This window comes from Tachysurus fulvidraco, chromosome 12 (genome assembly GCF_022655615.1).
Source record: "Tachysurus fulvidraco isolate hzauxx_2018 chromosome 12, HZAU_PFXX_2.0, whole genome shotgun sequence".
Lineage (NCBI taxonomy): Eukaryota > Metazoa > Chordata > Actinopteri > Siluriformes > Bagridae > Tachysurus > Tachysurus fulvidraco.
Genome location: NC_062529.1, coordinates 20,152,717 through 20,165,203, shown reverse-complemented (window position 1 = coordinate 20,165,203; position 12,487 = coordinate 20,152,717). Strand labels below are relative to the sequence as shown.

At 43.0% G+C, this 12,487-nt stretch overlaps 1 protein-coding gene across 9 annotated transcripts in view; it reads left to right on the top strand.

The window, feature by feature from the left end:
• Positions 1-12,053, top strand: part of rps6ka1 (ribosomal protein S6 kinase a, polypeptide 1) — a 76,272-nt gene extending 64,219 nt beyond the window's left edge. For 8 of the 9 annotated variants that reach the window (XM_027142983.2, XM_027142984.2, XM_027142985.2 and 5 more), the window contains 15 exons: positions 32-69; positions 2,043-2,185; positions 2,504-2,574; positions 3,362-3,450; positions 3,721-3,785; positions 4,054-4,156; positions 4,789-4,913; positions 5,723-5,848; positions 6,008-6,097; positions 6,275-6,433; positions 6,552-6,713; positions 7,220-7,296; positions 7,441-7,558; positions 9,512-9,649; positions 9,921-12,053. In XM_027142983.2, coding sequence (XP_026998784.2) covers positions 32-69; positions 2,043-2,185; positions 2,504-2,574; positions 3,362-3,450; positions 3,721-3,785; positions 4,054-4,156; positions 4,789-4,913; positions 5,723-5,848; positions 6,008-6,097; positions 6,275-6,433; positions 6,552-6,713; positions 7,220-7,296; positions 7,441-7,558; positions 9,512-9,649; positions 9,921-10,043 — 1,627 coding nt within the window. In that variant the 3' untranslated portion in view covers positions 10,044-12,053. Of the gene's footprint in view, positions 1-31; positions 70-2,042; positions 2,186-2,503; positions 2,575-3,361; positions 3,451-3,720; positions 3,786-4,053; positions 4,157-4,788; positions 4,914-5,722; positions 5,849-6,007; positions 6,098-6,274; positions 6,434-6,551; positions 6,714-7,219; positions 7,297-7,440; positions 7,559-8,833; positions 8,979-9,511; positions 9,650-9,920 lie in introns of those variants that run through there. The other variant, XM_027142990.2, reaches the window with a different exon arrangement.
• Positions 12,054-12,487: the final 434 nt, after the last annotated feature.

Genomic DNA, 12,487 nt, shown 5'->3' with positions numbered 1-12,487 from the left:
CAATTCCTGCCACCTCCCTGCTCTGTTTCAGCATCCTGTTAGATGAAGAGGGCCATATCAAACTCACAGGTACACACACACACACACACACACACACACACACACACCATATAAACTAATTCACATTTAAGACATTTCTCGTTCTTTACATTTAATAACCCTTATTTGGTGTAAATGCTTTATTTCTGTTGTACTGTTGTATCAGATTAATATTTTATTCCTGATCATTGTTCAGTTAAATATGCAGTTATTTATTTAACTAAAGACTTGGTTACTGAGAATCTTATTTATCACCATAGTTTATTAAACAGCCTTCAGAGAGAGAGAGAGGGAGAGAGAGAGAGAGAGAGAGAGAGAGAGAGTGAGAGAGACAGAGGGGAGGAGGAGAGTGAGAGACTGAGACGGAGGAGGAGAGAGAGAGACTGAGACGGAGGAGGAGAGAGAGAGACTGAGACGGAGGAGAGAGAGAGAGACTGAGACAGTAGGGGAGAGAGAGAGACGGAGGAGGAGAGAGAGAGACTGAGACAGGAGGAGGAGAGAGAGAGACTGAGACGGAGGAGAGAGTGAGAGACTGAGACGGAGGAGGAGAGAGAGAGACTGAGACGGAGGAGAGAGAGAGACTGAGACAGGAGGAGAGAGAGAGAGACTGAGACAGGAGGAGGAGAGAGAGAGACTGGGACGGAGGAGGAGAGAGAGAGACTGAGACGGAGGAGAGAGAGAGAGAGACTGAGACAGTAGGGGAGAGAGAGAGACGGAGGAGGAGAGAGAGAGACTGAGACAGGAGGAGGAGAGAGAGAGACTGAGACGGAGGAGAGAGTGAGAGACTGAGACGGAGGAGGAGAGAGAGAGACTGAGACGGAGGAGAGAGAGAGACTGAGACAGGAGGAGAGAGAGAGAGACTGAGACAGGAGGAGGAGAGAGAGAGACTGGGACGGAGGAGGAGAGAGAGAGAGAGACTGGGACGGAGGAGGAGAGAGAGAGAGACTGGGACGGAGGAGGAGAGAGAGAGACTGGGACGGAGGAGGAGAGAGAGAGAGAGACTGGGACGGAGGAGGAGAGAGAGAGAGAGACTGGGACGGAGGAGGAGAGAGAGAGAGAGACTGGGACGGAGGAGGAGAGAGAGAGAGAGACTGGGACGGAGGAGGAGAGAGAGAGACTGGGACGGAGGAGGAGAGAGAGAGACTGGGACGGAGGAGGAGAGAGAGAGACTGCTACGGAGGAGGAGAGAGAGAGAGAGAGAGACTGCTACGGAGGAGGAGAGAGAGAGAGACTGCTACGGAGGAGGAGAGAGAGAGAATGAGGGGGGAGAGAGAGAGACTGAGGGGGGGAGAGAGAGACTGAGACAGGAGGAGAGAGAGACTGGGGAGGGGGAGATTGAGACAGAGGAGAGAGAGAGGGAGAGACAGGATGAGAGAGAATGAGACAGGAGGAGAGAGAGACTGAGACAGGATGAGAGAGAATGAGAGAGAGAGAATGAGAGAGAGGAAGAATAATTTGTAACTTTACTAATGCTGTAGTTGTAAAGCTTTAGTAGTTTCTCAGTGCTGTACACTTCTGCTGCCTGTGACCTGGTTTACAAACATGAAAGTATTGAAATGAAAACATGACTTTCAGCTGAAAGTTTCTCACTTATCTCCTGAATATCCTCACTGTAAAGTGCTGTACGAATAGAATTGTATTGTATTGTATTCTCAATCATTATTTATTTCCTTTTTTTTCTTTAACATACATATAAAATCTTGTTCCTGTGAACATTAGACCTCCTGTTTTAATTAAAATAAGTTATTAAGCTTTAAATGAAACTTAGATAAGTCTGCAGTTACATACAGTAATAATTATAAACAAATACTTAGTAATGGTATTAACTCATTATTGTCCACTCGACTGTGAGAAGCACAAACGTTAGTGATTATCACATGACTCGGGACACATGACTCGGGACACATGACTCAGAACAGATGACTCAGGACACAGGACTCAGGACACATGACTCTGTATTCATTCCTCATTACTTTGTGTGATTCACCGCTGCCTTCATGCAGATTTCGGCTTGTGTAAGGAGTCCATAGACCATGAGAAGAAGGCCTACTCATTCTGTGGGACCGTGGAGTACATGGCCCCCGAGGTGGTGAACAGGCAGGGCCACATCCACAGCGCTGACTGGTGGTCATTCGGGGTACTAATGGTACGCTGGCCTTAAAACAAAACACAAATAATATACTTTAACGTAAATAGCAGCGGTCTTTGGAAGCTGCTAGAAATTGTGGAATTTGGAAAAATCTGTAATGCTCTACAATAAAAGTCTTTCAGATTGGAAGGTTGTGAGCTTGAATCCCAAGTCAATGCAGGGCCCCTGAGCAAGGCCCCGAACCCTCAATTGCTCAGTTGTATAAAATTAGATTAAAATGTATGTCACTTTGTATAACGGTGTCTGCTAAAAGCCATAAATGCAGAGTATTTTATGTGTGTGTGTGTGTGCGTGTGTGTGTGTGCACGTGCGCAGTTTGAGATGCTTACAGGATCTCTACCGTTCCAAGGAAAGGACCGAAAGGAAACCATGAACCTCATTCTGAAGTAAGCAGAATTTTTTTATTCTGTGGTAGAAGGCAAATGAACCTGAAGAGATGTTTGTGGCGAAGCTCTCACACCCATGTTCTATTCTGTTGTGTGTTTGCCACCACACTTGATTCTGATTGCTTAAGAAAACCAATCAGAATCAAGTGTGGTAGCAAACGCACAACAGAATGGAACATATGTTTGTGTAGTCATTACATAATAATCTGCTTAACGTGAACAATTCTGATCTGCTTTGCTCCGCTGCTCTTCACTGAAGTTGTTGATCTTCAGTTGTTCTCATTTTAAAGCAACATCTAAGCATCTCAGTATTCTACAGAACTCGTATACATGACATTTCTGAAGGCGATCATGAGCTCCTTCCTCTCACTGATAAGCATTTGGACCAAACTAGATCGGATGCACTTGTTTGTGTGTTCTTTTTCCTGTATTTAACACACAGATCATCAGGTACTTTCCCAGCTCTGTGAGTTTAGTCAGGTGGGGGTGAGTGAGCTAGAACACACTGAAATATGAGCCTCATTTCCACTGCAGAAACTTTTACAGGAACGTCTGTAGATTCTGGACTGTAGTTCCAGGAACCTTTTGAGTTATTCATGAAGCAGGAGCCTTTATGGTGGATCTTAGTGATGCATTTGTTGTTTTTTTTTGGGGTGATGCTGCAAATCTCTTGTGGCATGATGAAGATGAAGCAAAAGCTTGAAATTGAGCCTGTATGTGTCTGTGTGCGTGTGTCTGTGCATGTCTGTGTGTCTGTCTGTGTGTGTGTGCGTGCATGCGAGCGCAGGGCACGGTTAGGGATGCCCCAGTTTCTAAGTGCAGAAGCCCAGAGTCTGCTGAGAGCGCTGTTCAAGAGGAACCCAACTAACAGACTAGGTAACGGACACGCACACGCACACGGACACGCACACGGACACGCACATGGACACGCACACGGACACGCACACGGACACGCACACCCCACAAAATTAGTAACTGGTATCATCATCAACCTCACATCAGTCACCAAAAGGAAACATTACTATACACATACTGTGTGTGTGTGTGTGTGTGTGTGTGTGTGTGTGTGTGTGTGTGTGTGTGCGCGTGCGCGCACTGCATGACACATTTAGATTACTTTCTGATTTCTGATGTTACTCATTGCAGGCTCTGGTCCAGACGGTGCTGAGGAAATCAAACGTCACTCCTTCTTTGCAACGATTGACTGGAATGTAAGAGATATATTTTTCATTACATAACAAACATCGTACTTTTTATCAGTTTATAGTTTTATTTAATCTTATTGCATGTCCATCAAACACCACATTCTGACCAATCAGATGGCAGCATATCAGCTATCATGTACTGCTGGGTTTCTAACATTCTAACGTGTGTGTGTGTGTGTGTGTGTGTGTGTGTGTGTGTGTGTGTGTGTGTGTGTGTGTGTGTGTGTGTGTGTGTGTGTGTGTGTGTGTGTGTGTGTGTGTGTGTGTGTTTCAGAAACTCTTTCGTCGGGAGATCAAGCCTCCGTTTAAACCAGCCGTGGCTCGACCCGATGACACTTTCTACTTCGACTCAGAGTTCACCTCCCGCACCCCTAAAGGTCAGAGGTCAAACATTACCAGGGGGCAAAACTCAGACACCAGCCTTTTGTTTTCCCTACTTATTGTTTGTAGGTTTGTAGCACTTAATAATTGTAGATAAATGGACAGTACATTTATTTCACTTAGTCATGCAGTTATTATTCATTCAGTTTAATATGAAAGGTGAAAGGTCAGTATTACTAATAAAATATTTACAGATTTCATCAGAATCAGTTTTGCTGTTGAAGATGTTTGTACAGTATAATATTCAGTTCAATATATTTACCTGAATTTATCCAACTGGGTGGTGTCTCTCTCTCTATCTGTGTCTGTGTATCTGTCTCTGTGTCTGTGTATCTGTCTCTGTGTCTGTGTATCTGTCTCTGTGTCTGTGTATCTGTCTCTGTGTCTGTGTATCTGTCTCTGTGTCTGTGTATCTGTCTCTGTGTCTGTGTATCTGTCTCTGTGTCTGTGTATCTGTCTCTGTGTCTGTGTATCTGTCTCTGTGTCTGTGTATCTGTCTCTGTGGCTGTGTATCTGTCTCTGTGTCTGTGTATCTGTCTCTGTCTCTGTATCTGTGTCTCCGTCTCTGTGTCTCCGTCTCTGTGTCTCTGTGTCTTTGTCTCTGTGTCTTTGTCTTTGTGTGCTTTAGACTCTCCCGGTGTTCCCCCGAGTGCCGGAGCTCATCAGCTTTTCCGTGGCTTCAGTTTCATAGCCACAGCACTGCTGGAGGAAGAAGGCACAGAGGAATCAGCTCCTCCTCACCCTGTGGTCCAGGTCAGTGCTCAGTTTATGTCAATCATCTGCTAATCCCCGCCCCCTCACTGTCCTCCTGCTAGATTTCGAATTGTCGAAGTTTTGAATGTTACTTTATTTGTTTCTTATGAATCATCTACATGATTGTAGCATTTGATATCATCTAAATATAATAGAGCGAGCAAACAGAGCACGAGTCATTGCTTTGCTGTCTATTCTTAGAGTGGAATAAAATAAAGAACATACAGCTGTGGAGCAGCAGGAAACCTTCATGAACTCAGAAGTTCCTCGGGAGCTCTTGGTTGCTTAATTCCACTCGACTATAAACAGCTGTAGAAAGGAAATTGACATTATTGACATCATTGACATTATTTCCTGTTCAGTGTCACCCAAATGACGATGAGGTTCTCTTCTGTGTCTGGTTCCTCTCAAGGTTTCTTCCTCATATCATCCTCAGGCTTGCTCATTAGAACTGATAGATAGATGTTAAAGAGATAAATAGTATTTTAATTTCAAACTTCTTCTATATTTTTTCTTTTTCTATACTTCTGTAAAGCTGCTTTGAGACAATGGCAATAGTTAAAAGTGCTACACAAAATGAACTGAACTGAATAACACACATTTATCCTGAGCATGACGTTACTGTCACTTTCCACTAGGTGGCGATGTTTGCACAGAAAACGGCTGAATTATGGGAGAAAATTTCTGCCCGTTTTTAGTGTAATTCATGCTTGAGTTAATGCAAATTTAACAAAACTGATGAAAAGCCCTGTTTTTTTTGTGCAGTTTTTCTTTATTGTGTATTATTAATGTTTTGTTTGTGTTAGCAGCAGTTGCATGGAAAGAACTCAGTGTTCAGCGATGGCTACACGCTAAAGGAGGATATCGGCATGGGGTCTTTCTCTGTGTGCAAGCGCTGCATCCATAAAGCCACCAATACAGAATATGCCGTCAAGGTCTGTCACTCTCTCTCACACACACACACACACACACACACACACACACACACACACACACACACACACACACACACACTGTCTGCCCGGATGTCAGTAAATTATTGCTGTTTTGTAGTTATGAATGATAAAGAGTAATAAATGTGATTTGTGCTGAAGGTCATTGATAAAACAAACACCGATCCTTCAGAAGAGATTGAGATTCTGCTGCGGTACGGCCAACATCCCAACATCATCACACTGAAAGATGTAAGTATGAGCAAACTCTCCTGCTGCTATTATTGTGCATCAGACATTCTTACTAACCGCTCATGAATATTTACAAATTTTCTGTAATGTTGTGGAGTTTTAGATTTTAAAGAACTGTGTGTTTATACTGGATAAGAGTGAGTCAGCTGCTCAAGGTGTGTGTGTGTGTGTGTGCAGGTGTATGATAACGGAAAGTTAGTTTTCCTGGTGACGGAGCTGATGCGAGGCGGTGAGCTGCTTGATCGAATCCTCAAACAGAAGTTCTTCTCTGAGAGAGAAGCCAGCTCTGTTTTACACACCATCACCAAGACTGTGGAGTATCTGCACTCTCAGGGGGTTAGAGCACACACACACATGCACGCATGCTCTCACGCACAAACTCACGCACTCATTCGTGCTGTATTGGTTAAAATTAAAGACTGTGTGTGTAATCCAGATTGTGTTCTTTCTGCAGGTTGTACACAGAGACCTGAAGCCCAGTAACATCCTGTATGTTGACGAATCTGGAAATCCGGAGTCACTGCGGATCTGCGACTTCGGGTTCGCTAAACAACTGCGAGCAGACAACGGCCTCCTGATGACTCCATGCTACACGGCTAACTTTGTTGCTCCTGAGGTAAAGCATTGGGCAAAAAAATTTACATTCTTCATGGATGCAAGATGTAAAACCCACAGCAGGGTAAAACCCACAGGAGGGTAAACCGGGTTAGCGTGTATATATCTGTAGCAGCGTTGCATATAGCATTCCATAAAATGTAATTAAACACACTGTGTGTAGGACCTGGTGTCCAGGATGCTGTGTGTCTGTTTTAAACACACACTGTGTGTAGGATCAGGTGTCTATATAGCATTCCAAATAATTATTTCATATGATGTTTTTCCGTGTCCTAAATCTTAGTTTTAGTTTTACTTCTTTACTGTTTACACCAACTGCACAGTTTTTTTTTGTTTGTTTGTTTTTTTTACTCTGTTCAAGTTCTTATTCCACTAACAACAGCACAAGATCAGGTGCATTAAAATAAATTAGTCAGCTTCCGATATTTCAATAACTGTGTGTGTGTGTGTGTGTGTGTGTGTGTGTGTGTGTGTGTGTGTGTGTGTGTGTGTGTGTGCAAAAAATAGGTGCTGAAGAGGCAGGGCTATGATGAAGCGTGTGACATTTGGAGTTTGGGAGTGTTGCTGTACACCATGTTAGCAGGGTGAGAACACACACACACACACACACACACACACACACACACTCTTACACACCATTCACTCATCACACTCTACACATTCTAATGAAGGTATATAAAAACAAACATTTACGTCATGTCTGATGTTTGCCTGTCTCTCTCTTCCAGGTTCACTCCTTTTGCTAACGGTCCTGAGGACACACCAGAGGAGATCCTGGGCAGGATAGGAAGCGGACATTTCACCCTGACCGGGGGCAACTGGGACGCGGTGTCAGACGCAGCCAAGGTAACACACAGGATGACACTAGGTCAATAATCCACTGGCATAACTATAGAACAGATTTAACACGTGTGTGTGATGCAGCTTTGACAGGTTAATGTGTGTAAGTGTGTATGTTTGTGAGCAGGTCTGTATAGAAGTGCATGTGTATCGTATATCTGTGTATACTTGTATAGATTATCAGCTTCACTCGTGTGTTTCAGCAGCCAGGAACGTTGTCAGTTTTTGCACAGAATGGAATGAATACCGGTTTACAATCATCAGAGAAAAGCGAAGCTTTAACATTACGCACTCATGAGCTCCGACTGGATGGTGACATCGAGCACAATCTGTAACGTTATCCTTCACCGTTAATCGATATGAAGCGAAGAAGTAAAAATAGCTTGTATTTATTACAGAGTTACAGTAATTACTGAATGTATCCCATCATGATTACATTCAAAGTTGTTCTTAGGAAGGATCTAAGATTAGATTGGATTCAGCTTTGTCATTACACATGTACAAGTACAAGGCAACGAAATGCAGTTTGGCATCTAACCAGAAGTTATAAGCAATAAGCAGCAAGTGCAAGACGTACAGAACATGCGGTGTGGTTACAGTACGAACAGGATAATATACAGATGAATATGCTATGGATATATAGGTATGGATATACAAGATATCCAGTTTGGGTGCTATAGACATGAAATATACACAGTGTTATATATCATATTGACAAATATACAGGTGCTATATACAGGACGTCACATTAAGGTGAGGTGATCATCGGGAGGCAGAGTTTAGTAAGGTGACAGCACTAGGGGGAAAAAGCTGTCTACTGGTTTTTTTTCTGGAGGCTCCTGAAGCGCCTACTGGAGGGAAGGGGGACTAGAAATCTATGGGCAGGGTGAGAGGGGTCTTTAAGAATACTGCAGGCTCGATGCAGACAGCGTTTCCTTTGGACGTCCAGTCTGCAGCGCTGCGGAGTCTGCATCCTCTGTTGCTCCGGTAGGCAAATTGATGTGGGTCCAATGTGGGTGGGGCACTTCATGATGATGGGGGTGAGTGCTACTGTATTTGGGCGGTACTCATCCAGGCACATCGGGTTTCAGCACTGGGACTTCCTTGTTCATCCAATTAGAACAACATTACAAGCCAGTTCAGGTCATTATTATAGTTAGCAGCAGAGATAATAAAGGCTTCAGTGCTTTTTGAAAAGCACTCGAACCCTCTACCCTCCAGTCCCAAATTATTGAAGCTGTCATCCTAGCACACTCTGTTTTAAACACACACTGTGTGTAGGATCTGGTGTCTAAGACGCTGTGTGTCTGTTCTATACACACTGTGTGTAGGATCTGGTGTCTAAGACACTGTGTGTCTGTTCTATACACACTGTGTGTAGGATCTGGTGTCTAAGACACTGTGTGTCTGTTCTATACACACTGTGTGTAGGATCTGGTGTCTAAGACACTGTGTGTCTGTTCTATACACACTGTGTGTAGGATCTGGTGTCTAAGATGCTGTGTGTCTGTTCTATACACACTGTGTGTAGGATCTGGTGTCTAAGATGCTGTGTGTCTGTTCTAAACATAATGTGTGTAGGATCTGGTGTCTAAGACGCTGTGTGTCGGATCTGGTGTCTAAGATGCTGTGTGTCTGTTCTATACACACTGTGTGTAGGATCTGGTGTCTAAGATGCTGTGTGTCTGTTCTAAACATAATGTGTGTAGGATCTGGTGTCTAAGACGCTGTGTGTCTGTTCTATACACACTGTGTGTAGGATCTGGTGTCTAAGACACTGTGTGTCTGTTCTAAACATAATGTGTGTAGGATCTGGTGTCTAAGATGCTGTGTGTCTGTTCTAAACACAATGTGTGTAGGATCTGGTGTCTAAGACGCTGTGTGTCTGTTCTAAACACAATGTGTGTAGGATCTGGTGTCTAAGATGCTGTGTGTCTGTTCTAAACACAATGTGTGTAGGATCTGGTGTCTAAGATGCTGCATGTGGACCCTCATCAGAGACTAACAACTAGGCAGGTCCTTAAACACCCATGGATTGTGCAGAGAGATCAGCTACCCAACAGCCAGCTGCAGCACCAAGATGCCAAACTGGTTAAGGTAAATATTTTAAGTCTGTACACACCAAACTTTATACCCTAAACATTCATCCTGAGACAGCGGGATTATTACTGGGGTTATTGGGTGCATACCTAGCTGGCTACTAGGGGCATCAGCAAGCATAGATAGTAATAATGGATGAATCCCTACCTTCAGATGATGTACTTCAACTCTCATGCTACACAACTACAGAGGCTCTTCCACATCCACATAAGTCATATTGTCCCATAATACATCTGTCCCTCTCTCTCTCTCTCTCTCTCTGTGACAGGGGGCAATGGCTGCCACTTACTCGGCCCTGAAGAGTTCCCAGCCAACACCTGAACTCAAACCCATCGAGTCCTCATTTCTCGCCCAAAGACGTGTGAAAAAGCTGCCCTCCACATCTCTGTAGATACTGAGAGAGCACACCAGAGAGAGGAGAGCACCATGGAAGGGAACAAAAGCAGTACTGTATGAAAGCCACTCTGAGGACAAAAATCGCTCTCTACACCTCACACGCGCCATCAGCAGGCTCACGGAGCTTAGACAAGCTGTCAATCAAAGCAGACAGTGGCTGTGATTGGCAGATGGAGATTGCAGTGCTGGGATTTCAGTGTTCCATTACTGTGTGTGTGTGTGTGTGTGTGTGTGTGTGTGTGTGTGTGTGTGTGTGTGTGTGTGTGTGTGTGTGTGTGTGTGTGTGTGGGAGAGTGCCAGTTAAAGTTACAGACTCTTATTAGGAATCAGTTGATATTGGTGGCCTGTTTGTGGTCCTGCTGTTCGGTTTCTTTCATTTCTGTTTCTTTGTCTGTGCTGTAGGTTTTTTCCTGCTTCGCTTGCTTTGTTTAATGTAAGTGGTTAAATCAGTTTGATCATCACTCTGGAGTCCGGAACACAGAGAGACTACACAGACTGGGAATGTTTGCAAGCTTTTGTCCTCCCAAGACAGCTCCTCCTGTGCTATGGATATAAAAGCATGAGAGTTGAGACTCTTACCAAGTGCATTGTGGGTACAGGGGGTAGTTTTGCATGACTGCTGATGTGTAAAAAGACGTGTCGTTGCTTTGCCATGCTGCACATTGCTTTGTGACGTACAGGGCTCTGGATGTACCAGTGTGTTTTCTTGCTTTTTTTTAATCATATGAAAACAGAATGATGATGATGAAGATGAATAATTAAATCTCCTAAGATTGAACCTCTGTAGTAGCACGCTAAAGTCTTGTATTTCTCAACCGAGTGATTTGTCTGGATATTGATGCTGTCTTCTGTGTTTTCATTGTTGGTTGCTTGTGATTATGTTGTTTTGTTCATTCCGTCAACGTCCAGTCATTTTATTAAAGCATGCTGAGCACAACTGAGACAAGGGTAAAAACCAGAGAAGTGACTGCAGGTCTTTGTATTTGTTTTTTCTTTTCTTTTTTTTAGAATCTGTTCTTCTTGTGTTCAGATGCCAGTTTGAAAGTGTATCGACTGGTAATTTGCTGTCACACACTCTTGGGGAAATAGAGACTAACTTCCCAGAGTCAGCATGGATCTGATTCGTTTCTGAATCTCCACTAAGCAAAAGAGGGACTTTGCTAATTAATTCCACCTCTCCTTTTTTTCTGCTCAACATAGACACTCGTAAGCATAAACACACATACGCCCACAGTGACTTTAGGAAGAACATGCATGCTGTCACATTCTATATTTTGACACTGACATTTTCAAAGCCATCGTCTGCCTAGTGCTACAGTGTCAAAACAGCCTGAAAATAGTCTGAACTGAAAACGATTCACACGTTTAGCTGTCATTTTGGTCAGACAGGAGGGGGAGAGGTTTCATTGACATATTTGATGGCCCTTTTTCCCAAAACATTAAATAAGGTCATTTTCATTTCTCCAAAAAAAAAAAAAAAAGCAAATAGCTAAATTGAATCATTTCGGACTGATTCAGTATGAGCTGTTATGTAATGAATCATATTGTAAAATGAATCATTACAAGGGTCGGTTTAAGTAATAAATAAAAAAATAATAATTCCCTTATGAGCCTCTTATAAGTTAGCTGTTTGCTTTTCATATTGAATCTCTTCACACTAAATGACTCAACTGAACCAGTGAATCATTTGCAAAAGAATTGATTAGATTGGATAATGGATATTGAATCGTTTCTTCACAACTCTGGTCATTATACTGAAATCATGAGTGGTGTTTGACGGAGCAGTGAATGAGAGCTGATGGTGTTTCAGGGCAGAGTAACTATGTGACGCACCTTTGTACGCTGTATGTTGTTAAAGTATATATTATACATATGTTTTCCTGTGTTCGGCAAAGATTCGGTCCGTTTCTGAAGGCTGATCTAAGACTTCTTTCCTCAATTATGCTTCAGAGGTTTGTCCCTAATGTGTCAATTGCTTTCTTCATATCTTTAAAATAAAAAATAATAAAAAAACAGAATGGTAAAAATGTCTCTTTCTTTAATTTAGGAAACACAGGGATTTATTTGATGTTGGTGAGTGAAATGGTTTGTAACCCTGATGGTGCTTGTCTGTGTGCACGTGCTGTTAGGATGATGGTCATCTACAATGCATGTTCTTGTTCTCAGAAGAATCAGAGTCCGGTCTGTGTTCTGTTCCTGATGCTTTTCTTTTACATTCACTTGAACCTTCTCCGCTGTGTGTAAATCCACATTACAGTATATATAGTCTACACTTTCTTCCTTTTAGTTATTTAGTGTTGTCATTAACTACAAAGCAGTAAATAAGCTAAAATACAGCTGCCCAAGTCTTCATGAGGCAATGAGAAAATACACAGATGCTATAATACAGGATAAAACGTTACATTGTCAACACGACTGGACATTTCTAACTGTTTTTAC